We start from the raw sequence: 27,768 nt of genomic DNA on the forward strand, positions 1-27,768 counted from the left end.
CCTCAGTGGCAGTGCTCCGTGGTCAGCAGCGTGCTGCCTGGGTGCTGGGCTGCCTGCACCCCGGGTGCGGGGTGGGCTGGGGGGGCCTGGCTGGTCACAGCTGCCCCACAGAGCCACCACGTCACCTTCGGATGGGACGGAGGCTTGCTTGAAAAAGCTCCAGACTGGTTTGAAAGGAGCTCGGTGCCCTCTTGTCTGGCGTTCCTCTCACACCTCAAAAAGCAAACTACAGGGAAAATAGAAAATACCCCAGGGCGAGGGGAAAGGCTGAATGCCATTGTTCAGCATAGGAAGGAAAATTAATTTTGCCATTAGCATACAGGCCAGCACACAACAAAACACCTCCCCTGTCATAGTAACCACCTGACCTAGCAAAATGCAAATTTATGGGTGTTGCTGGCAGTCAGTTCTGTAAATTTCAGTTGTTGGTTCATTCACATGTCTAGTTAATTTTAGATCTTGAAATTTGACAGAGCTTACTATTCTACCTCTGTTATTATTACTGAGAATTTACCTCACACACCCTGAAGTTTGTTTCATGTAACACAAGAGATGAAAACAGAAGATGAAGAGAGAATTAACTCTGTCAACATAACAAAGAAAACGGACCTAGCATCCACAGGCTGAATGTTATCAGTTGTGTGAGATGCAAGAACTGCGAGCTTGGGCCTGAGTTTCAGCCAGGATGAATAAGAAAACATTAACTTTTAAGTTTCTGGGATAGTTAGGATGTGTGTCAAATAATGATACCAGAAGCGGGTGCCTGAGTGATATGCAGGATTACAAAAGGTAGTTTTTGAAGAGAAGCATAAATGGGTTCAAGAGACAGCCAGCTCTGTTACAGCTGTGATAAATTTGAGGCAGTGACAGCCTTTAGGAAGGTATACAGTTTTAGTCCAGAAAAGGGGTGAGTCTAGAGCAGAAAGATAAAAATCAGTTGTGAGAAAAATCTCAATAATTTTCTTCAGACAGGATCTTCTGTGAAGCTATTTTATTCGCAATTGCAATGGCGGGCGTCCTGCAAGCAGGAGCGCACAGTAAAAGTTTATCATAACCTTATATTCCCTATTACCCAACACCTGATTTCTCCCGTTTCCTCACTGGCTGAGTACTACAGGTACTACAGTACAAGTACTATGGAATTCCTGGTCCGGGTTATCAGCAGTTATCCCTGTGCCTGTACTGTGTCTGTCGTGTGGCTGTGGTGGTCTCCCTTCTCCCCAGTGCTTCGCAGAGCCTGTCTCCAGATTAACGGTCTCGGTCCTTTGTCGGCCGTACCGAGACAACCCATCACCCCCGACGGGACCGCTAAAATCAGTGGAGCGTACCTTCCTGTCTGTGGTGGCAAGAACTCTCTGGTAGGTGACAAGACCCCGGACGAGCCCCCAGATTGTGAGAAAAATCTCAATAATTTTCTTCAGACGGGATCTTCTTTGAAGCTATTTTATTCATGATTGCAATGGCGGGCGTCCTGCAAGCAGAAGCGCACAGTAAGAGTTTATCATAACCTTATATTCCCTATTACCTGACACCTGATTTCTCCCGTTTCCTCACTGGCTGAGTACGACAGGTTCCCAACCTACTCGACGCACTTCTATACCATATATGTACAATTTTATTTGACCAACTGTTAATTCCTCCTCTTCCTTTTTTTCCTTTTTTTTTTTTCATTCTTGTGACTCGAAGGCCCATGATTTTTGTTTTTACTGATTTCGTACTACTCATCTTGTTTTTCTTAGCTATCCTCCTTATTTTGGGACAGTGGGACCTTCCCCTTATCTGCTTAAAATACTCCCCATTGCTATGCCACATAATCACTTTTGAATATGCAAGGTTGGTGGAATTTTCCACTGCAAAAACACCTTCTATTGCAAAAAAACAACTTTGCTTCTCACATCAGTCACCTGTACAGAAATGGCTATTGAATTTCTGTTTGCAGATGATATTACATAGAAGAGTCATATTCTCACATTGACCATCCCACAAGTGTTTTGTAGCAGTATTCTGTAGATCATGAAAATCAAAATTCAGTGTTTGATTTTTCCCATATGCCTAATGTTTAATCCCAATTTTCACACAGGGTTATCCATTAACACTCTGTAAACAAAGCATTATTTATTTAAGTGTATCATTCAGACTAGAATCTTACTTTTTTCCAAAATGGAAAGCCATCTATTGCTTTGTATTTTATTATCAATTCCTGCCTTTGCATCGTCAGACCTTTTGGTAACACATGTCAGAAACATTAAGGTAAGTAATCAACCATGTGTGCGACTCCCATTCTTCGGAGATTAACTTCCTGCCATTTATGAACATTTTCCAGAGAGCTCATACAGTGCTGCCACCAGGAGCTTTGTGTTCTCTGTTATCAGTGAACACAAGATCAGACTTGGGACTCAGAATGGTTTGCCTCTAATCAGCCTCAGTTTTGAATCAGCTGTAAAGAAGCTCTCCTGTCTTTTTTTAAAATATCACTTTCCTCTGTTTTCCTTGTCATCACTATGTAATGGTAAAATGTTTCAGAGCTTTTATATTTAGATGTGTGCAATTAGTGCTGCAATTGAACCTACTATAGTACCTGTATAGAAATGCAAAATATCAGTGAAAAGATGCCTTCGAAAAGAAATGTAACAGAGGTGTAACAGGACATCCAGATAAACATCTCCATGGTCCAAGTGACATAGTATGATTTTGTGTAAGATTTATGTGTTAGCATAACATGGAATATATCTGTGTCCGACATTCTTTTTTTTTTGACAGATCACTGAGTAAGGCAGTGCTTCCTGATGTTCTGCCTAATTTTTTTCAGTTAAGTTGCAGGCCATTACTCCTCCTCTCAGTAAATTATTTCCTCTTTCTCAGTAATTAAAGCCTTTGTAAGTTACAGAGGGCAGATCTCCTCAGGAAACATTGTTGGTTAGTGGGCAGAACAGGACAAAGCAATTTATGGTCAGTTTCTGTTGATGAGGTTATGGTCTTTGCCAAAACTTCTTCTTTGAAAATCAGGATAATAATATGTCTATCTTTTTGAAGTCAGCTTGAGATCTATAGCTGGAAATTAGAAATGCCAAGAATTCTTATTATTAATCTCATATGTAGCCCAGATATAGGGTAGCTTGTTCCTCCTGATTACTATACTATCCGTCGTTCTCTGTATGTCTTGCAATGCTAAAGCTTTCCTAAACAGATGGCCAAAGCCCTGTGCTATGTTCCATCTGTACATGCAGAACACTACAGGAAAAATGGTTGATTCTCCCAGTTCAATTCTATACTTTATGCAAATGTAATTTTGTTGAAATTGAGGAGATTGCTGTATATTGAGAAGGCCAATCTGCCAAACCCTGTCTTATCTCCTTTGAGCAGGTTGTATGCTAGTGATGAGTGACGAAGCATGGCTAGGAGTCTCTCTGGTACATGGCTGATGATCTTCAAGCTTTCAAAGCTGCTTTTAAAGCCATAGTCAGTTAAACACAACTGGGAGACCCAATCAGCTGAAAACTGAAAAGATTCCAAATCAAAGACCCCTAAGTACACTTGTACATCTTGTTCCTATACACAAATCTATTAAGGGTAGGATTTTTGTCTTTCTAGGAATAAAACTACCCCTAGAACTACATATTCATATTTACGCTTTGAATATGTAGTTCTAGGTGACAGCTTTCCTTCCATAACCCTCTCATCCTGGCAGCAGTGAGACTCCTAGGAAGGTCACAAGCAAGTTCTGTTTTCATAGCTTAGTTGCATTGTTCTCTCTTCTATGTGATTTCCAATCAGCATCACTTGGAATGATGGAATCTTTAATGTTGCTGGTGATTTCAAAATCATTTTCATGCTTTATTTTTTCCTATGCAATGCATAGGGATTTACATAAATACTTCATTCAGTCTTGTGCATTGCTGGAGGTCATTTGCTGGAGATCATTTCAAATTAACTGTAGATTCTTTGCTCAATCTCTTAGGAATGCTGTGTTTTAGTTTCCCAGGCTGTTAAATCAGGGCTTCTTTCCGCAAGTACTGTAATGGGAGTTACATTTTTTTCCCTCCCTGTATTCTTGGGTGTTCAAATTCCTGTTTTCCTCTACTTTTCCTCTCTGATTTCCATAGATACTTTACAGCTATATTCTTTGCTGTTGCCACAGCAAAACGGTCTTAAACAAAAACTGAATTTATCACTGTTATATAAACAAAATAAAAACATTCCAATAGTTGTTGCAACTGGCAAATATGGGAAAATAGAAACATTTTATGAAGTAACTGTGATTACATGTCAGGGGATATTAAAATGACCTCGATGTTAGTGAGGTCTCTATCAACAACCGAGTGAATCATTAAGAATGAAAAAAATCACAGAATTGCAGAATCACCTAATGCAACCTTGTAATCAAATCAGGGTCAGCTGCAGTAGGTAGCCCAGGATGATACCCACTTGGGTTTGAGTATCTCTGCCCAAGATCAGCCCAAGTACAAAGCCACTAATACCTTTCACTAAAAGATTTTTCTGTATTTTCTTTTTCAATGAGAATGGCAGAGTAGCTCCAAAATTATTTAGAGAATCAGACCAGAACTTTTTCAAAACTAGTATAGAATACTATATAATATATATTACTATACATATATACATAATATAATACTATACATAACTTTGTTAAAGAACATGCACAGCAGCAATTCTGGAAAAGTTAAATGCAGTTAAAGTATTTTTAAGTTTAGGAAGTAATAGAATTACAGAATTTGCAACAAAACAATTTTTTTTCCCATTTTGTTTGTAGTCTGAAGCTGCTTGATAATTCCACTTTAACAAAAAGGTTGTGCAAAACAAATTGACATTTCAGATACTTGAGCTTTTCATTTCCAAGCATCCATACCTCAGATTGCAGGGGGGGATTATTAGCTATAATGACAGTACAGATACTGAAAAGACAATTTCAGTTTTGGAAAGGGAGCATTTGAAATGGTGAGTGTACAACACAGACATTAAAAAAGCCCACATAAGTTTGTGAAGCAGGAGAGACATACACACAGAAATCACCTATGTGGCAATAACAGTTTGAATTATGAACTGGCCAGACTCTTCCAGTATTTGAGAAGCCTTCCCCAAATCTCTGTATTACCATTGATTTAATATAATGTCTTGGGGAAGGAAAAAAAAAAAAGAAGAAGAAGAAAAAAAACAAATGCAAAATAAGCCAAAAAAAAACAAACAACAACAACAAAATCCTTCGTGTCTCCATTTCCAACCTGTAGAACTCCTAAATATGAAAGGTAACAAAAGCAAGGTAACAAGATATATACCCAAGATATATATCTGATTTGTTATCTCTGCGTCTTTAACTCTCTATTTGGTAGAGCATGTAAACATGGAAAAAAAAAAAAAGAAAAAAAAAAAAAGCTTGCACAGAATGTGACCCTTTTGGAGCCAAAAGAGATAAGGCATTACAACCAAGCTTACAGGAATTGTGTTATGCAAGCTGCTATTTTCACATGATCCCGCAAGAATTTTTGAAGCCTGGTCTTTCTTTCAAATCATGAGACTACATGATATTTTTGTAGGGCTTCTGATATTTGCACTCATTCTGAGAGCAAACACATGGAAACAAAAAATTCTACCAGCTATTTTTTTTTTTTTCTCCCTGCAGCCTTTCATAGTGATCTTCTGTCTGTGAGCCTGCTGAATTGCCATCTTATGTATTTGTGTTACCATCAGAGGCTGGTGGAGTGAAGCAGTCTGAAAGAGTGTAAGGATGGGTCTGCCTGATAAGTAGGTTGTATGTGTGACTGGAAAAAATGTGCAAACCATTTTTAATGCTATGATAAAAGCCTCTTTTTTCTCCCAAAGGAGAATTAGTTTGAAAAGACAAAATATATACCACAGGTCCTGACAACAGGAATTCCCATGAACAAGATGTCTAAATGCAGCTTTCATACCTTAGTCATGATTGTTTTCCCATTTTTTCTCTTTACAGAAGCGAAATGCTGAAAATGACTTGGTGAGTAGTCTTGTCTTTTATGAAGGCTTGGTTCTGTTCAGTCTATGGTGAAAGATTCATAGTGACAAGAATATTCTTACGGTGTTCACAGCATGTTTCTGTGAGCCCAGTCTGAGCAAACATATTTCTGAGTGTGTGCGATATGGGGGGGAGCCCTGAGTTGCTTGTTTTAGGCAGCAGGACTAACGAGGCTGTTCTTTTCCAAGCTCTGATGGAAACTCCTGTAGATGGAAAGAGAATGAACAAATTATTTGTAATCTCTTGTTGTATTTTAATAAATAGCAAAGTTGTTTCAAGTCATCTCTGTATCTCTAACAAACATTTTTATTTTATATTGTTATTTGTAAGGAGGGCAAGAGACCAGATTTCTGAGGCTGATTCCACTTGGCATCTGAATGCCACTTCAGCAGTGCTAAATGCTTTGATTTTGGGAAGACCTTTTAATCAACTAGCCAGAGATCAGGCCTAGCATAACAATCACAAGCTTCTTGCCACTGCTGCTTTTGTTGCAGGAAGCAGACCTTGTTACTGCCTCCTCGCCTAAGGAGGCACATCTGCTGCTGCCTGTGTTTTCATATAGTCTCCAGCAACCTTACACCTGAGCATTTAAAGAAATTCAGTCTTGCCCTACTCATTTTCTTGCTTAAAGGCAAATAAGTCCCAGTTGTGAGAAAATTGAGGATAACAAAATGGAATCTGAAGCTCATCTGGAACTGGTTAGGTCTATTTTTACATGAGATGACTCTATGTCCGTGCTCTAGGAGTCAGCCACTCAATTGATTATAACAGTCACGAAGGCAGTGAGGCAGCGGTACATTGGTTGTGCAGTCTCTGACTAACCACAAACAAAAATCACAGTCTCAGCAGAGGGGAAAAAAAACCCCACAACAACAACAACAACAAAAAACAATTCTTACACTGGTAGCATCTTTGCTGTGTTGGCAATATTTTGTTAAAGGGGCTATTGTTATGACTCCGGGAACACCACCACCATGGTGATGTTACAGGCCCAAGGAAACAGCTGTGTCCTGTTTTTTATCATTAAGTCTTTCCTATTTCACTTTGGAATGATAGAATCTCCTGCAATGATTTCTTTCTAAAAAATATTATTATGGCTGATTAACACAGACATCAGTATAACAGCTAGCTCTTTTTTTTCATTTTTCAATCTACAGGTTGTCAATGGGATAGAAATCTATAGCATGAAAATTGACAGTAAAGTGACTTCCCGATTTGCCCGCAATGTCATCACCAGTCGAGCTGTCAATCGTGGAAACGTGCACAAAGAAGTCTTCTTTGATGTTGAACTCCCTAAAACAGCCTTCATTACCAACTTCAGCATGTGTGTAATTTTTAAAATATCGCTAGAGTAAACTCAAAATCTGTACAAATGCAACTGGAAAAAAAAAAAAAGAACCAAAAGCGTTCATTTTTAATTTGCTATTTGCTTGATTTCTAAATGTCTTCAGGGCAATTTTCTGATACTATTAACTTAACATGTAAGATACCTGGGGAAAGGCAAACATTGGTACATCTATTAAAAAGATGACTCATTTTTGATTATATTTATTCATCATCATGGACCTTAGGGAATGGAAGATCCTATCTGGAGATCCATTCACTTTTTCAGAAATACTATTTACTTTACTCTGATCTTATCAAACAAGAAAAGTTCTATTACTTAATTTCCATGATGGCATTATATTTTCTCTCTTCATTTTGAAATCAAATTTGAATTAAAAACAGGAAATAGATGAAATCGTTCGCTTACATTTTTATCTTAGTTGCAATACTATGCAATTTTAACACCATTTTGAAGTTTAATTCAGTTTAAACACGTCCATCTCTGCTAATCACACTATGCCTATTTTATTTTCAGTGAAAAGAAACAGATGCTTTTAGAGGGCAACCACTCTAAGTTATGCTAGACCTTTTATTTTAGGATGAGATTAATCCCCTGTGAAAAATGCTTTCTTAATGGTGTAAGGAGTCTAAGGATGAAATGTTCAGCTGTAGACAGCTGCATTTGGATAGATGAGCCTCATCCAGAGAGTCATCTTTCTGTTAGATGAGATGAGATGACCAAGCTTGCTGAAGTGTAGGAATACAGAAAGTGTAAGCAGTGTTGCTATTAGCCCACTTTTGATGTAATTATTTTCAAGGAAAATATTGCTTTAGTTTCTCTGAGGTACTGAGCACAGAGCTCTTCATTCAAGCTGAAGTCACTGAGAAGGCTAGTTCGTGCTTCACTGAAAATGCTCAAATCTTGGCAATACCACATTCCTGAAAATACTTTTTAGCAAACCAATCAATAAACAGAGAATTGCCTATAATAACTTTTCATGTATCAGTGCAAACCGTTCAGCTAAACTAGGCAATTTTTCTGCAGGACAATTGATGGCGTCACTTACCCTGGAAATATAAAAGAAAAAGAAGCTGCCAAACAGGAGTATGAGAAAGCTGTTTCAAAGGGACAGACTGCTGGTCTTGTCAAGTAAGAATAGTGTCTGGTGTGGCTTCCACACCATCATCCTGTAGCAAATTGTGAGATTGGTAATACCTTGTTCCAGAATATTTCTGGTTTGCTTTTTACAGGACCAACGGAAAAGAACAAGTAATTTAGAGTTATTGTAATATAAATTAGAAAGAAAGAAATACAACTTCTGTCTACACAGGCCTTATCTGCAGTTAAGGATTAAGCTCATTGGCAAACTTGAATAAATTCTACACTGTTTGACTATGATTTTAGCAATACATCAAAATTCCCATCTTTGTTTTACTCCTGCACCAACCAAACCCAAGCAGTAAATACTGTGAAAAAGGATAATATTCTTCTTACCCACTTAAATACAGGGCTTCAGGAAGAAAAACAGAAAAGTTCACTGTTTCAGTCAACATTGCAGCAGCCAGTAAAGTCACTTTTGAACTCACATATGAGGAACTGCTGAAGCGACAGTTTGGAAAATATGAGATGTTCATCAAAGTAAAACCGAAGCAGCTTGTCAAAGATTTTGAGGTAGATGTCAAACTGTATCGAACTGGATACTGTAACTTAAAAGATGTTGAGATTCTGTTGAAAGTGGAGTACCATGGTCATTCCCATTGGCCCACAGATGAACTAAAGGCCCATGATAGTATTTCCAATGAACCATTTGGGGAGTCTCTGCCAACATGTTTTACCGCAGGTTTTTGTTTGTAAGACTGGCAAGTTAGCCCAGCTACTAAGCCTTCAAAATAAATGATATACAGAAAACTGAAAAGCCATTAAAATGCCTTGGGGTAAAATAGCTCTTAAAAATACCTTCATTGCATAAACTATGCATTTCTCACACCACCGTGAAACTACATCATGCTAAATCACAGTGATACATGTATTGTATTCTTGAAGATTGTTGCTTTTGTGTGCTCGAACCTGTCTGATCACTTCTATCTACCTTGCTAAACCCCATTCTAAGGCAAATTCTTTCTCCTTTATTTGCCTAGAAAAATCTGTGTAAAAAGTCATTACAAAACTCAGCACCTGGAAATTCATAAAGCATTATTTTAAACACAATATGATAAAAGGTACACTGCAATGTGTGTCAAAGGTAGGCATGGCTCACAGCTAATGACAGGGTTATATTTTAGAAGGACTTAAGTATTTATTTGACATTTTACAAAATTCCACTAACTACTTTTCAAATGAGTTACATTTTCATAAAAGCATAAATGTTTATTTGTTTCTAATTTTGTTTTTAACCTCTATGTAGAAAAAGGTATGTTTGGCTGATAGTGTATCCACACAAGTGTGGTTTAGGACTTCTGGTATAACTTACAAAAGTAAATTTCTTTTTCTTGTAAGAAAATCTCTCTTTCATATCCATAGTTGCCTTCTGACCTTCCTGTAAATGACTAAATTGATATATTGTGGGAGAGTCAATAAAAATAATCTTCAATTAATATTTCAGATTGATGTAAGTATCTTTGAGCCACAAGGCATCACTGAGCTGGAAGCAGAAGGAACATTCATCACCAATGATCTGCAAAATGTCATTAAAAAAACTTTTTCAGATAAAAAGGTACAATGCCTTCCTAATGCCTTCCATAATTTATTTATTATGGTTATAACTGAAATAATAGTATAAGTGCAAAAGTGCTGTAATGGCTAGCAATGGAAGTGAGAGGATAAAAAATAAAGTAAAGGCTTGTCTTTGCAAATTAACTGTGAATTCCAAGCTAGCAAGCTGAAGGCCATCTCCATGCAGTTCAGAAGCCAGTTAGTTCCAGCTATTAACATGGAACTGTACCCAGAGCAGTAGGCCTTGTCCCACAGCAGTAGTTGTAAACCTGGGTACCAACTTCACTATTTCCTATGGAAGAACTAAGAACTAAGAAGCAAGTAGATTTCTCATGTATGGAGGTGGTTGGAGAAGTCCTAAGTCATAGACTGCCCAACAGCCTTATCAAAGCTATCATTCAGCATGGAGGGCTAAACCAAGGAAGGTGAGGAAGAAAACATATGAAGAGAGCTCTAGGTAGCAGCCCTGAGGTATCAGTTACTCATCAATAAATATGAATACAAACTAATACCTCAACAGATAAAACAGGTTATTCTCATGTCTGTGAATATAAATATACTAGTCTTAGAAAATTACAAACTTCTTTGTGTTTTGTAAAAGTTTTCAGCTAAGATTCAGATCTCCTGAAGGTTTTTCTTTTCAGGGGCATATTTCTTTCAAGCCAACTCTTGATCAGCAGCGAACCTGTGCAAATTGCTCGCAGTCTCTCTTGGATGGAGATTTTACTGTAAAATATGATGTGAAGAGAACAACTCCAGATAATTTGCAGGTAAATTTGACAGCTGACAGTTTTGCACTGTTGAATGGTCTTAACTTGCATGGTAAATGTCAAGGAGCAGTGAAAGCCAGTTGTTCCCTAAAGGGCAGGGAGCTGATTGTGACAACGCAGCTTCAGCACCTAAGAGCCCAGTCCCCACAGAACCTGAGCAAGGCAGACCCAGAAAAGGAATTCAAATTCAGACAAGAGTCCAGGTCATCAGGCATATTTGTGGTAATGAGGCAGTCCAAGGTGAAGGTGGGAAGTCAGTTATCAGGATGGGATACAGATCAATGGGGTCCATGGACAGACAGAGGTGAGACTGGTCAGGGCTATTAAAGCCTGTTAGTCCACACAAGAGCTACAGATCAAATCAAAGTAATTTATTCTTTATCCATTTTGTCTTTGTAATATATAAAAAGCTATTGGTTTGTTAACATTCTATCTTTTTTTTTTTTAGATTGTTAATGGTTACTTTGTGCACTTCTTTGCACCAACAAATCTTCCACAGTTGCCCAAGAATATTATTTTTGTAATAGATATTAGTGGCTCAATGTCTGGAAGAGAAATAGAACAGGTAAGTTATTACATTACTATCGAGTCCCGATGGAAGAGCCTCTGTAGTGATGAAAGGAACATGATAACTTAGGGTGAAGAAGCTACACCAAGTGCTTTTATGCTGCAGCCTTGCTAAGGCTCTGTACTGTAAAAACTAGATCAATGTCTTACTATAGAACAAAATTCTATACATTAAGTCTATATTTGACTTATAAATTTCATTATTTCAAAATTTTCAGATATTAACATTTTCAGAGAGGTATCTCATATGTGCTGTACAGTTCCGAAAGTAAAATGCTTCTATAGTATTATGTGCATTATCTGTGTTGCTCATCCTGTCTCCTCCAGGAAGTAGCAGCTCTTTTCATAGCTAGGACTCCTCATTCTAATCTAATGCTCAGAACTTTAAGTTTTGGTGCTAAATCAAAATATCTACACTTCTCACATATGGACTTGTCCATGAACCTGTAACTGCCCATTTCCCAACACCTTAAATTTGCCGTGCAAACTTGTCTCATTCAACAATCTGTGACACAGGACCTGATTTTCTTCTCAGCTACACAGATTTACCAGATGTAATTGCAACTGATTTCTCTAGAGTTACTCTGAAACAGACACAGGACTAGACAGGACAGAACAAGCTCAGAATATGTGCAAAACATTCTGTGTAAAAGGAACAAAAGAAAAAAGTACCTGAGAGATTAGGCATGTAAAACCTACAAGCACCAATTTCTTTACAGTTGAACAATATGTTAAAATCTCTTCTTCTTATAGACAAGAGAAGCACTTCTAAAAATCTTAGATGACATTAGAGATGATGATTTCCTCAATTTCATACTGTTTGGTAGTGATGTACACACTTGGAAAGAAAAATTAATCAGGGCCACTCCTGAAAATTTGGATGAAGCAAGAAAGTTCGTTCGGGGCATTGACACTGAAGGCAGTAAGTACTTTACCGGACTTGCTAATAGATCATTGAGTAAGTTAATTTACCAATTCAGTCTGTGAACACAATGCTACAGCTTTTTTAAAAAATATTACTAATGGGACACTCCTGAGCTTAAAATTGGCTCGGTGCATATCTGTTTTTCCTTATGTTTCCAAAGCTCAGTTATTTTTGTATCTAAACATCCTCCTGCTAGCAAACCTACACCTTTCATCTTTACAATGTAGTGACATCTTGTCAGATTCCTGTGAAAAATGGTCCTTTATTTTGACTGCCTCTGTTGAAGCCGAATTTCTCTGTCTACCTTGCAGTGACAAATTTATATGGTGGTATAATGAAAGGAATCGAGATGCTGAATGCTGCTCATGAAGAAAACGTTGTGCCCAAGAGAAGTGCTTCTATAATTATCATGTTAACGGATGGCCAACCAAATGTAGGTAAGTTTGTGTTGTTAACAGACTGAATTAACTAACAAAACCCACTCAATTAAATTTTCTGTCATCTTTGACTTTTGATGTGGTGGTTTTTTTTCATTATTTATTTTCTGCTACACCAGCTTCATGCCACTAAACAACTCTTTGGTAGTGCCTCTTAAGAAATCCAAACACCACTAATCACATTTCATTTTATCTATCTATGAAGAAACTCAACCTTTCTTATGGTTTAATGCAGGCATATCAGATACCCAGGACATTCGGGCACATGTGAAAAAAGCCACTGAAGGAAAATACCCTTTATACAATCTTGGTTTTGGCTATGGTGTTGACTACGGTTTCTTAGAGAAGATGGCACTAGAAAATAAAGGATTGGCCCGTCGGATTTATCCTGACTCTGATTCAGCTTTACAACTTCAGGTACAGTAATTCCAACTTAAATTAGATGAAAGATATATTAATTCAGGTAATTATACAGACATTTCTTATTTTGAAGTAATCAAAAAGCCCAAAGTGTACTCTGGTACTGACACACTCAAGAATATGCTGTAATCAGAATATTGGTTGCATTTAATTTTCCTTTATAAAAGCAGAAAGTGAAAGGACTGTAAAAGGGAGATACCCTAGGCTACAGAAGAGTGTTCAAACCTTGGCACAGGGTGGAAAAAGACATGGTTCTGAAGGACACATTGTTGTGTGCCAAACCATATAAGCAAAATTGCTGCAATCACTATATCTATCTCCCATACCTCACAGATCATGTGGTTAATGTCATGGCAAGAGAAAAGAATGACAGAGCTTAAGAGTCTAGCAAGTGCGAGCAGGTGTACCTTACCATACTTCTGAAGCATTTTATAGTAATACCACCCATTGGAAAGATTGCAATACCATCCCTTGCAATACATGCAATACCATCCATTGGAAGGATTGACCAAAGAATTTGTCTACTGGATTTCATTACAAGCTCAGTCAAAATCTAATACCTGGTGTCCTTTGGCTTATGTTATGATTTCAGTCTCTGCAGGGAATAGGTCTAGAAACACTTTTATATAACGGGAGGAGCTTGGGATTCCTCCTGATTAACATTGATTGAACTCATCATCTACAGCATGTTGTTCTTGAATATTTTTCCTCTGTCCTAGTGAGGCTTGAAGAGTCAATATATTCTTTCTCATTTGCCTTTTTTGCAGATGTTTAGGCCTTGTACTCTGAGATTTAACTGAACATTTACATATTTCTTCTAAAATACATTCTAAGTTTTTACTGCTGAAATAGTAGGACATCTATCTACCAGTGAATTAAAGAAAAAAAATATAGTTAAATGTTTTTCTCTTTTTATCCTGCAGGGTTTTTATGATGAGGTGTCCAATCCCATGCTCATGGATGTGGAGTTACACTACCCAGAAAATGAAATATCAGGCTTAACTAAAAACAGTTTTAAGCATTTCTATGATGGGTCTGAGATTGTGGTGGCTGGTCGCTTTGTAGACATCAACCAAAACAGTTTGACTGTAGATGTAAAAGGTGAAGGTGTAAGTATGTATTTATTTAACTGAGTAAGGTTAAATAAATGCTATGCAAAATATCCAAGTGTTCAGAGCTGGCAAAACTTAAAATATTTACAGGTATGTCTTTATCTCAGTGGAAGGATGTATGACTACATATATAACAAGTAAATGCACCAAAGGCATTAATTTTGCAACTGCAGGTTACTTGCCTAAGAATCCTACCTGGTGGTAGGATATTTAGTGTTCACAGGCAATAGCCTTCACAGGGTGAGGAAAACTGATGGCCAAGGCAGCTGAATATTTGGTACATCTTCCTCTAAATATAGAGGTCTGCTTCTAATATGAACCAGGTGTGAAGGTCTTGATTTTGGAAGGTTCTGGAAGTCTCTGGCTACTTATGCTGCAGATAAGTTTCCTTATTTCCAATAGGCTAATGATGCCCTGTCATTTACTACACAACAAGATGCAGAGCAAACAGCTAAAGCTTTCCAAGAACAGGAATACATATTTGGGGATTACATTGAAAGGCTCTGGGCTTATCTCACGATTGAACAACTCCTGGAAAAACGGTAATTAAACCTAGAATTACATTTTCAATGAAACTATTAAGCCATGTGACTGGTGCAACTTCTAGGACGTAAAGCTGCAATTCACAACTATTTCCTCTTCTCCTCCCCAGCCTCAGTATTCCTATTTAAAGTAGCAAGTTAAATAATTTTAAATTACTGCAAATATAAAGCAATTTTGCCCTTCTCCACTGGATAGCCAAAGGAATCAGAAGTGCTCTTAGATTGGAATGAATATACCTTCCTTATAAATTAGCTGCAGAGAGATGATTTCGCTTTAAAGAAAAGTACTTAAGTTAGAGTTCAGTCAGTAATTTAGCAATCACTGATGCCAGGAGTCTCTCCCTGTGTTCAGCACTGCAGCTACAGGAGAAGAAAAGGAGAATCTTACAGCTGAAGTCCTGGATCTCTCACTAAAGTACAAGTTTGTAACACCACTGACATCCATGGTGGTAACAAAGCCAGAAGACTATGACAATCAAGCTGGGATTGCTGATAAAATGACTGAAGGTATAGACATTTTCAGTTTTGCTTTATCAAAGAAGCCAAATGTTCCTTTGATGTATCCCATAAGAAAGGCTTTGTGTGGGGCACAGTTTTAAACATGCATCTGAAAAATCTATTTTCGAAGCCTGTATACGGCTTATGCAAAATTACTTTTCATTTTAAAGCTCATTTCCATCAAACCATCCTTCACTACTAATTCATACATGTAAAATATTATAAATTCAAATTCACTGTATTTAAAAATAAATGTATAAAACACATTAAAAAAGAAGCATTTCTAATCTAATAATCCAGCTATATTCGATTTTGGTCACATCACTTTTGCCTTTATGTTTTTACATACTTCAGCTTAGAAGTAATTGTAGTAACATCTTTCTACATGAAAAGAGCCTATTGCCATGAGATCTTCCTTGTGCAGAGTATTTTAGGTTGTAAAATCATGACAATAATACCTGTAAAACATATATATTGCAGAAAGAAAAACAGTTATTGAAAGCACACAATTTTTTCCTCATCTCCTTTGATACTTTGGCCAATGATTAACTCCTTGCTCAGTAAATCATTATACTTTCATCCAATTCAGCCTCTCTGTTTCACCTGTGTGAAAGAGAATAACTCTATTCCTCTTTAGTTAGAGCAAAGTAAGACAAATACTAGCTACCTTCTCAGTGCACCCCAAAGCCATTCTATTATAATGTATATTTGTTGCTTGAGGCATCCTTATCTCCCTAATTCAACAGGTCTGTCAAACCTCCTGTGAGGCTTTCCAATCTCATCTGTTAACATGTATTATTTTTTCCTGAAACCCCTTCCTCCTGCCCCTAGTTTTGCCCTAGTTCCTCCCAGGCTCTGTCTAGACTCTGTGCTGGATTCTAAATGAAAAATGAAAAACATGCTTATCTCCTGAATTTGGTATTATAACCAAGACTTATTTTAAGGCTTTTTAACTTAACAAAAATGCTTAATGGAGGTTAGTGGGAGTTTCTTTCAAGTGGAATATAAGCCAGTTAATTGCTAGGTACCCTACAAAATGCAATAATTCTACAGGCATGATGCTGATATTTTTTTTGCATTATTTTTTGTAATTATCCTAATGGGATACTGATACAAAAACACTTGTTTAATTTGACATTAAACACAAATTTAACTTAACATTCAAGTCATTATACAGCATGACGACTTTGTAGTTTACAAGTGAACACTATGAGATGGAAAACTCACAAAAATGTCTGACAGAAATGGCATGTACTTAGAGTGACCTTCAGTTCAGACCTTTTTCTGAATCTCTTTTCAAGAAAATCCTCTATGTATGTTGAAAGTATACATGGTGATAATGGAAGAATGTACTCAAAGCACTCTCACTGTGTAAAGAATAACTTTCACACATACTGGAGTCTAGAATCACAAATAGGATTACTGAATCATCCAGTCAATATTTGTAGAATGAAGCAAATGCCTTGAAAATTGCAAAAGAGTAAAAACCAGTATGGACCACTTTGCAATATGTAAATGACATGATGATAAAGCAATTACTAATAGTACTCTTGTTATATGCATAGTTAATTGTAGATTTGTTGCCCACATAACAGCTTTTTGCTTTCACTGTGTTTCTGTTTGCTCTGTATATATTGAATTTTATCATTGGGAAGAAATGGAATTTAAAAAAACTGCAGATGCATGGTAGAATTTGACAATTCAACAACAGAGTTTAATTTTTTGTTTGTTCAGAATATGTTTTAACAGGGTCAGAATCCTTCTTGTTTAGTCACACAACTGAAACTGTAAATTTCTCTTTTTCTTCCTTTTACTTCCTGTTCACCCATGATAACAGCTGAAGGTATGTACATTTCTTGTTAAATTTACCTAGCATTTGTTTTAAGTCTTGGAGGTGGGTTTATTCCCCTATGATTTTACAAAAATATTGTGTTATAGATTAAGACACTGTTATAATTAGATTAAAAACTTTACGGGTAGAAAATGTTGTGATTACTGTTTTCAATTTCCTAACTGCAGCATCCCACCATCACAAAATTCAGGCCCAGTACAATTAAGTTGCTTTCCAGAGCTAGCACTGTTGGCTCCCAGATACCTGCATGTAGGCGAGTATCAACACAAAGGTGTCTTCATTGTTGCTGTGTTGCTGCTTCTTCAGCACAACATCCCATCTACAGACACTGTTCCATAGATTCAGATGTAAAAAGAGAAGACTAGAAATACATGGGAACAGGTGGATAAATCTTACTGACTTTCCAGTAGTACAGTTTGGAACAAGGCACAAGGGAATTAGAAAAGGAGCCCCTAACAGATCCCCTACAGGACAAACTGCATACCTTTTGAGCAATAGCATATTTGCTGTAAACTGGTTTGCGCTTTCTACCTGTTCATGACACTGTGTTGAATTCATTCATGGTTTGCTTTGTTGCAGTAGAAAAATCTACATGAACTGTTTTGGCTATTTTTTTTTATTATTATTAATTATTTGGAAAATTTATACATAACTACAAGATTTAGGAGTTGGTTTTCATGGAAGGAGGGAGATTGTCTTTTATTCTTCTCACCTCTAAAATAATGTTTTCTTTCATTCACAGCACAGGCTGCCCCAGTTGTTATGCAGTGTAAGTCATTAATAAGAGTTTCTGAATGAAGAAGCATCTGTCAAAGGAAATTGATTCATACAACTGAAACTGCTGGGGATATGGAAACTGCCTTGTCTGAGTTTATAACTGTATTTTAACAAATATTACCAATTGTTCCTCACTGCTAAAATCACACTTAAAGATGGAACAAAACCGTATCTGAAAAATACTCAGAGAAAGAGTTGTTAAGGACTAAATGTCATTTCATCAAACCAACATTTTCCTGGAAAGCTGTTTCAGAGGATGGGCTTGAATTTGTATCTGCTTGGGAATTATATTAAGCATGGGACTATGATGTCAGCATCTCTGACTAAATTAATATACTCAGTTATTTATACAAAGAGAAATTGTTTTATTGAAGAGAGTGAGACAGCAACTGACCATTCAGATTGCTGGTTGAACAGTGCTGGAAATGGAAGAGTCATATTTAAGATTTAGTGCAGGAGATTTGTCTCAATCTCTCTCAATCTCTCTCCCTATCTCTTTCTAGTTTTCTCAAGGTTTGTTTTTTTTTTTTTTTTTTTGAAGTCTCACATTCATCCTGTCAAAAGCAAATGTCAAAACATCAGAAATTTTAAATGGATAGTGCTGTTGCATTTCTACCCAGACTTGTTGATAGACAGCTTAATTCTTAAATCTGAGACATTCACCTCCCTACAGACACATTGCTTGGGCTTTGTGGGGACATTCAAACCAATTTAGATTACAAAATAATCTGTCTCTATCCTAAAGCTTTGTTTGATTCAAAAGGGACACAAACTGTCATTCCATTTTATTGAAAAAACAGGATGGAATTTGCAATTTACCTAGCATATTAACTTTCTGACATCTTACATGTACTGTGCAGATAGTATGTAAATATTCCATTTTGATGTGACCTTTTCTAACTTCTTTTTCTTTGCACCCTGCAGCTCCACCATTATATTTAGCAAGGCCCGCATGGTATACTAGTGGTGAGTTAGTTTTGACTAATTTGAATTGTGTCTGTTCAGAAGGAAAACACATGTGGATATTTAAGACTAAATCACACAATTCTTGGAGTCTTTTAGACAATGCCTTTACGCAAAAGCAGACGGTTTTTCACAACAGACTAGTACTTCAATTCACTTTAAATATCTAAAATGTTTTAAAGCAATTGATTCACTGAGATCATATATGGTCATTTTGTTAGCCCCCTTCCCATTGTCTAGGCTTCCTGATTTAGCCCCAGTGAGAAGGGCCTGGGGGTGCTGGTTGACGAGAAACTAGACATGAGCCAGCAACGTGCACTTGCAGCCCAGAAAACTGTATCCTGGGCTGCACCAAAGGGAGCGTGGCCAGCAGGGCAAGGGAGAGGATTCTCCCCCTCTGCTGTGCTCTCGTGAGACCCCACCTGGAGCCTGCGTTCAGCTCTGGGGCCCCCAGCGCAAGGAGGACATGGATTTATTAGAGGAAGTGCAGAGGAGGGCCACAAGGATGATCAAGGAGCACCTGCCTATGATTCAGCCTGGAGAAAGCGTTGGGGAGACCTTATAGCAGCCTTCCGGGGAGACCTTATAGCAGCCTTCCAGTGCCTAAATGGGGCTACAGGAAAGCTGGGGAGGGACTCTTTGTCAGGGAGTGTGGTGATAGAACAAGGGGGAATGGCTTTAAACTAAAAAATGGTAGATTTAGATGAGATATAAAGAAGAAATTCTTTACTCAGAGGGTGGTGAGGCACTGGAACAGTCTGCCCAGAGAAGTTGTGGATGCCCCATCCCTGGAAGTGCTCAAGGCCAGGCTGGATGGGGCTTTGCACAACCTGATCTAGTGGGAGGTGTCCCTGCCCAGGGCAGGGGGGTTGGAACTAGATGATCTTTAAGGTCCCTTCCAACCCAAACCATTCTATGATTCTATGATTTGTGATGGTGACTATCTCCTCTAGCCATATGGACTTCCTGTCCTCCCTAATACTTTCATCCTCAGAGATAACCACTTAGATGTGCCCAGCCTGAACCACGTACCAAATTTCACAGTGGTTAAGAGTCATAGGATATATGCCACATACCTGGAGAAGATGAGGGGAAGAAGGACATAGTTCACTTTTCGGAGTTGGTAGCAGCTTCCTTGGGACCCCACCACTCCTGTGGCAGATGGACTGGATTAGGCTGGGTACAGCTTGTGCAGGGACCAGTTCCTGCTGGTCCCCAGCATCAGCTACACTGCCACAACATTAAACGATCATGTAGAGCTTTGAACCTGTGTATCACTAAACAAATACCTGTGACTTGCCTTTACAGTTGATGGTGATCCACACTTCATTATATCAGTGCCACAAAAAGAGGATGCCATTTGTTTCAATATCAATGAAAAACCAGGTGATGTGTTAAGTTTAATAAATGACCCAGTTACAGGTGAGTTTATCATTTTTAAACAGTAAATCAGAATACTTATATCAAAATGTCTTATTTTTAAAGTCTATTTCTCTCTTTTTATACTACATATGCTATTTTTCCAGCAAAGTTAACAGGAGTTGCTATAGCTGTGATAGGGTACCTTTACCATGATTGTGTCTTCATTTCTTGGAGCAACATGAACTTTTAATTGTCATTTGAAAGCCACCATGGGAGTTGAAAGATGTAATTTGTTTCAGTGAGTAGAAGTAGAAGCAATAAAATAATGTTCAGGTTTCCATTTCATGGATTATCTGGCAAACGGAGACTGACGGCACACAGGCTATTTGTGCCCATCACAAAATTTTGTAGTCTAGGATATATTCAACTTTTATCAATAAGGTGGTTGTCGTCTTTGTGGATGTCTACAGAACAGCCTCCAGAGCTCTATTCCTTTACTATACTTTTGCACAAACATGCACAAGTAATTCTGGTCTACTTTTCAATTTGAATTTGTTTTGTCGAGCTGTAACTACTGCAACACTCTTTGACATCCTATCTATAAAATAGTATTTGTTGTTTCCTTATTACATTAGGCATCACAGTCAATGGAGAACTCATTGGTGATAAGAGAGCAAATAGTGATACAAAGACACAAAATACATATTTTGGAAAACTTGGCATTGCAAACAAGCATCTGAATTTAAAAGTGACAGTAACTTCTGAGAAGATCACAATTCAGAATGGCAATGAAAAGACAGCTTTCACCTGGCTTGACTCAGTCACATTGCAACAAGAAGGGTAAGGCTTACGGAAAGAATATCATATTCCAGTGTTACATTTTTACACTCTTTTTGGGGGGATGATCAAAAATATACTTTTAAGATACAAAATGCAAAAAAAAACCAAAACTGATTCAAATCATGCTGGATTCAGTGCTCTACTTTGTTGTGTAATTGCTGAAGATTATTCATAAATTTCTCTGCTTGTAATAAGAATTTCCCCTGGTGTTCCATTAGTATGACTAAAGTAAAAGTGGATTTGGTATTGCGGTTAATGCAACAGTGACTTGCAAACACTGAGGGAGTAAATCACAGAATCATAGAATGGCTCAGTTGGAAGGGACCTCAAAGATCATCTAGTTCCAACCCCCCGCCATAGGCAGGGATGCCACTGTCCTGGTTCCAGTTAGGACAGAGTTAATTTTCCTCACAGTAGCACTAGATAGGTTGCCCAGGGCCTCATCTAACCTGGCATTGAACACCTCCAGGGATGGGGCATCCACAAATTTTCTGGGCAACCTGTTCAAGTGCCTCACCACCCTCTGAGCGAAGAATTTCTTCCTAACATCCAATCTAAATCTCCTCTCTTTTAGTTTAAAATCATTCCCCTTTGTCCTATCATTGTCAACATGAGTAAAGAGTTCCTCTCCGTCCTTTTTATAAGAACCCTTTAAGTATTGAAAGGCCACAATGAGGTCTCTACAGAGCATTCTCTTCTCCAGAATGAACATCCCCAGCTCTCTCAGCCTTTCTTCATAGGAGAGGTGCTCCAGCCCTCTGATCAACTTTGTGGCCCTCCTCTGGACCCGCTCTAACAGTCCCACATCTTTCTTGTGCTGGGGGCTCTAGACCTGGACACAGCACTCCAAGTGGGGCCTCACAAGGGCAGAGCAGAGGGGCACAATCAACTCCCTTGACCTGCTGTCCACGCCTCTCTTGATGCAGCCCAGGATACGGTTGGCTTTCTGGGCTGCAAGCACACACTGCTGGCTCATGTTGAGCTTCTCATCCACCAGAACCCCCAAATCTTGCTCTGCAGGGCTGCTCTCAATGAGTTCTTCTCCCAGTCGGCACCACTCCCTATGTGCAGTACCTTGCACTTGGACTTGTTGAACTTCATTAGGTTTACATGGGCCCACTTCTCAAGCTTATCCCAGTCCCTTTGGATGGCATCCCTTCCTTCTGGTGTATCAGCTGCACCACTCAGCTTGATGTAATCTGCAAAGTTGCTGAGGGTGCGCTATAGCTATATCACTGATGAAGATAATGAAAAGCACCAGTCCCAAGACAGGCCCCTGAAGGACACTGCTCACCATTGGTCTCCACCTGGACACAGAACCATTGACCACTACTCTCTGGGTGCAGCCAACAAGCTAGGTCCTTATCCACTGAGTGGCTGGACATCAGGAAGAGGTTCTTCACTGAGAGGGTGGTCACGCACTGGAACAGGCTCCCCAGGGAAGTAGTCATGGCACCAAGCCTGTTGGAGTTTGAGAAGTGTTTGGACTCTGCACTTAGTCACATGGTCTGAATTTTTGTGTAGACCTGTGTGGTGCCAGGAGTTGGACTCGATGATCCTTGTGGGTCCGTTCCAACTTGGGACATTCTATGATTCCATGTATCTATTAGAGAATCATTTATACCTGTGCAAAAGAAAGCTTAGAAAAGAATCAGCAGTACCTTCTCCTCCTTTACATTTTCACTGTGTTTTCGGACCAACCATTCTCTCAAAGGACAACACTGCAACAGAAAGAGTTCCAGAGCAAAACTCTGATTCAGGATATTTATTTTTTTTTTTAAATGACAGCTATGTTGCTGATATCAGTGACACGATCAGAAGCAAATATTCTTTATCCTAACACCAATCTAGGCAGTTCAGGAGTTGTCTTTTCTGAAAAGCAAAGAGAAGAGGGGGCAGGTAACATCCAGGCAAGAAAGTGATGGTTTTATCAATAACATTTTTAATACTGAGCATGAGGTGCAATATCTAAATCTCACTAACATATCTGTGATTAATTGTGCTGTTATGGGAAGAGTTTTGGCAGAAACACCTTGCTGAAAAGTTTAAAGGCTAGGTAGCCTTTTATAGTGTAATTTAGTGTGAGTCTTGGACTGCCTGTGAACACACACAGATTCACATCAACCAAACTAAACTTCATTAAAAAAACAACAACAACAACAAAACACTAAGTAAGTTATAAAGCCACACTTGTTTGACCTGTTTCATTTCTTGATTATCTTATCCCTGCTGTTAACTCTTAACCCAGTGCCCTAAGTCTTTTTTTTTTTTTTTCTTCAGTTTAACTTTGATAATTAACAGGGAAAAAAATCTGGTGCTCTCAATGGGAGGCGGTGCATCATTTGTTATTGTTTTGCACCAAGTATGGAAGAAACATCCTCTCCAACAGGATTTCTTAGGACTGTATACATTGAAAAGTCATAAACTGTCTGAACAGACCCACGGATTATTAGGTATGACTTCATTTGGCATTTTAAATATTTTCTTTCCGTAAGGCTACCTAATTTGCAGACACAATCTTGTATTTGGCCTTTATGAACTGAGACAGAGGAGGAAATTGAGATAATATTGATCAACCATATGAAGATTTCTGACAAAATATTCTGGGCTCTGGCTTTATGCATTATCTTTTCTTAAATTCTTCTTCTGCTGAAATCACTAGCACCCATGGTTCTCACTGGCATCTTTAAACTTCTTATCTTTCTAAATCCCACCTACAGATTCTTTTTCTTATAACACCATTCCTCCAGACTCTTGGATGGTTTGATCTCCCCTTTTACCTTCCTCCTAAGTACAAACACTCAGAAAATGCACATGCTTACTCATTGGTCAAAATTTGCCAAACCTCAATTAGTGCAGCCTTGTATGCAAAGAAGATGTTAAGGTATATCTTGATTGACTATCATCACAGAATCATCACAGAATCATCTAGGTTGAAAGAGACCTCCGAGATCACCTAGTCCAACCTCTGACCTAACACTAACAAGTCCTCCACTGAACCATATCACTAAGCTCTACATCTGAACGTCTTTTAAAGACCTCCAGGGATGGTGACTCAACCACTTAATCATACATTAAAATCACAGAAAGCCTTGTATTGTTTAGGATTATATTCATGTTAGAAAACATTATTCTAATAGAAGGCAAAGTTGGTACTTTAGGGATGAGAATTAAGGCCTCATTGAATCCCGTTTTCTGCCAGAGTAGTGGGTTTTGTGGTATGCATCCTCTGTTGGAAAATGTTATGCTACCACTGATAGCAGACGCTTTACTTGCTTTTTGATTTTCTCTTACAAAATCAGGTAAGCGCAGAAAATGTTTTTTTTGTGTGTGTCAGTAAGTTTAGTTATTGTGGTAAATAATGAACTTCTGTGAACTTTTCTGAATTTTGGTAATGCGCTTTGAGGTCTGAAGAGATTGAGACAAGATATCAGTGACAATATGTTAGGTTCATGAATCTCAGGAAATGCTGTAATGAAACAGAAGAAGAGCAGAAAAAGAATGTTTTTTATGCTTTTCTGCTCCTCAGAGTAAAGGACTTGTCCAGATACAAAAATTATTCTGCTGTGATATGAATTGCAAATAGAAAGGCGAGTCAAGAAAAGCCCACATGATGTGTGGGTACACGGTGTTACAGTTCACTGACTTACACATCTCATCGTTATGTTCGTCATCTTTGACTTTGCCTCTGTACTCATTACAGCACTCATTAAATCACCAACAGCATCCTACATCAGCCCAGGCAGGACAAAAGTGTCCAAAAGCTAATCCTGTCAGGAACATGAAAATTCCTTAGATATCAGACTTGTTCTGAGGATAATCCTATCAAGTAATTCCAGAGATCAACATGTATTATTTGCTATATAAAAAAAAAAAAAGTTAAAGACTTGGAGAGTATGTAATAAATACAACTGAATAGACAAAAAACAAAGTGAGGATATCTTAAAGACTATCTAGAAAAGACCAATTTTACTTTGCACTCTGAAGTTAGAACCTACATCCAGATGATATACCCAGAATTCTAGTTCATAAAAATTAAATAATACCATAGGTGTATGTTCAACCTTGCACCAAACTTGATGTTTGCTTATGCATTCAAAACCCTGAGAGAACTTGGAACGTAGAAATTCTGGGGTTTTGGTTTGTTTTGTTTCTGTTTTAATATGTGCAACATGCCTGAAATGGTAATTTTGGCTTCTATTTCTAGGACAATTTTTCCACCCCATTGACTTCACCATACTTGAAATCCATCCTGGGTCCGATCCCAAGAAACCAGATGCCACGATGATTATTAAAAACAAGGAACTGACAGTAACAAGGTAAAATATAATCAAGTCCTTAGAAAAGACTACCGTGTCAATTTGTCTTTTCTGTTTCACTACTTCCATGACTGTATTTTACCTTTCAGGGGCTGGCAGAAGGATTACAGAAAAGATCCTAAGCATGGCGTTGATATTCCTTGTTGGTTTGTTCATAACAATGGAGCTGGGCTAATAGATGGTGTTCATACAGACTATATTGTTTCCAGTCTGTTTTAAAAAACAACTACCTCCAAAGTCATGCGTACACAGAGTACTTTTCTGAAAGAATAGTACATTTCACTGTTGAAGAAGTGTTAATAATACATATGCTTGCCATGTTTGAAAATACCAAGATATGATACATTCTCACAGTTTTACTGTATGTGTGATCAAATTTTCAGCACTAAACAGCTATTCTGTGTGCACAGCTATTCCTCATATCCTCAAATACCCTTCTTTTACTGTATTAATTTACTAGTTTTAAAATTATAACTTATAATTTTGCTTTGTAAGTCATAACAGAAATATTCTATACAATTTTAAATTAATTAATGAGGGTAAGGAGTGATTTAAATAAAAGCATCAACATTTAATGCCTTATTCTTTTATTCCAATGTTTTAATGCCTGTTTCACAAAGCCTGGGATGCAATGTGCAATTTGAAATTCAACACAAGAGGACAGCTGACAGACGAGAACATATTTCAGGATAATCCAGTAATACTTAAAGTCATCTAACCACTTGACTGTATAGTGGTGAGGGTTGGTACAGTGCCATTACTCAAGGTGACTGTTAGCAGTGTGGTTTAGATCCAGGACTTCTGTACTTTGGTATTTTAATTTGAACCTAAGTTTTGAATGCTAATATCTCTATAAATTAACGAAATGCCACAGTTCCAAGCAGCACTTAACATTTCAGTAATAGTAGCTGTATTTTACTTATTTATTTGTGTGTGTGTGTGTTTGTAAAATCCTTTATTCAAATGAATGAAAAAAGCAATTCTAGAAGTTGTCACAGTGGCTAGATGGTGCTGTCCATCTAAACTCAGACAAAAAATCTGAAAGAAAACAATAGTTTCTACAGAAGGTATTAAGTTATTGAAAAATAAGGAAGGCAGGAAGAGAAACGAAAGGGTTGAGGAAGACTGGAAAATTGAAACGGGTAAGCTTAAATTTGCTTGATTTTGAATATTTATTCTAAAATAATATATTAGAGTTAGAGAGAGAGCAAGCGAGCAATGATCCATTTTGGATCCTGTGATAGTGGTGGGACTGTTCATCTAGGTTCATCCCATACTTGCTGACTCTATTAAAACAAACAAACAAACAAACAAACATAGTGGTGGACAGTAAATCTTGACCTACCTTGGCAAAATTTAGCTGCAAGGCAACACTGGATGCAACCTCAGGCAGAGCTTTCCTGTTTAATTTACGGGGATGAGGCAAATCACTAGAGGTAGGAGGAGTCTCGTCAGCTGTGACTGAATTGTCAGCCAGAAGTTGACCTCAGAGGCTCTGGTCTGTTTTTGAATGGCTTCTGTGACAGCTTGAGAAGCTCCCACTGGCACTAATGGAGAAAGAAAAACATGCTTTTTAGTTTGTAATTCTTCTAAAATTCCTGCAACATAGGTGATAGCTACAAACATAGTTAAAGGTAACAATAAGGAGAGAGAGAAATGGCAGACAGTTTCTTAGTGTTAGATAACAATTTTACTCCTACTATCAGCTGGTACAATGCTGCTCAAAGAAAAGCATATGAGACATAGTGTATATTTTGCATCAGAATTAGAAATTACAAAACTCCAAATACTCATTATTGCCTGTCTGCTTTCAGCTTCTAAGTAACAAGGCCTCTTGGGCAAGGGGAGGGAGTGTAGGAGATCAGAAGCCCATCAGAACTCGCTTCAGGACTCAGAAAGGATAGGAGGAGAGTGACTAAACAACAAATTAAGAATCAATTCAAGTGAGAAGAGAGAAATGGAACATGCTTAGAGAATGGAAAGCACACATACTGTGGGGACAAAACACAGCAGAAAGAATCTGTGAGTCTCAGTAACCAGGCACACCAGTGACATAAGGAGGCTGCAGAAAAGGCAAACCTCCCCATGGGTGCTGCGGGCAAGCATCTCTTGTAAGACCTAGGAAATTCCATCAGCTGTAGGGTACAGTCCCCATGCAGCTCTGGGCACAGCACTTCAACACAGCATAGACAAACTGGCTGCAGTCCAAAGAACAGGAACAGCTTTGCAAACACATTGAAAAACAAACAAACAAAAAAACCAAAACTATGCAAAAGTTCCTGTTTTGTAAGAAAGGCTAACCTCTTCTCTTCTCTCATTTATCAAGGTCAGCTGGATCTGC

General features: G+C 38.0%; 1 protein-coding gene across 1 annotated transcript; it reads left to right on the forward strand.

Annotated features, from left to right (window-relative positions):
- The first annotated feature begins 2,118 nt into the window (after window positions 1–2,118).
- Window positions 2,119–26,006, forward strand: LOC310880484 (inter-alpha-trypsin inhibitor heavy chain H3-like). The gene is made up of 21 exons (XM_083796335.1): window positions 2,119–2,250; window positions 5,963–5,986; window positions 7,162–7,328; window positions 8,376–8,480; window positions 8,840–9,002; window positions 9,934–10,044; window positions 10,688–10,813; window positions 11,262–11,378; window positions 12,134–12,302; window positions 12,617–12,742; window positions 12,978–13,159; window positions 14,086–14,271; window positions 14,677–14,816; window positions 15,169–15,323; window positions 17,909–17,935; window positions 18,868–18,909; window positions 20,215–20,328; window positions 20,904–21,108; window positions 23,389–23,561; window positions 25,316–25,427; window positions 25,517–26,006. Exons 1-21 carry the CDS (start codon window positions 2,161–2,163, stop codon window positions 25,644–25,646), a joined length of 2,664 nt encoding a protein of 887 aa, XP_083652461.1. The 5' UTR covers window positions 2,119–2,160; the 3' UTR covers window positions 25,647–26,006.
- Window positions 26,007–27,768: the final 1,762 nt, after the last annotated feature.

The sequence above is a fragment of the Anser anser genome (genome assembly GCF_964211835.1).
Source record: "Anser anser genome assembly, chromosome: 12".
Lineage (NCBI taxonomy): Eukaryota > Metazoa > Chordata > Aves > Anseriformes > Anatidae > Anser > Anser anser.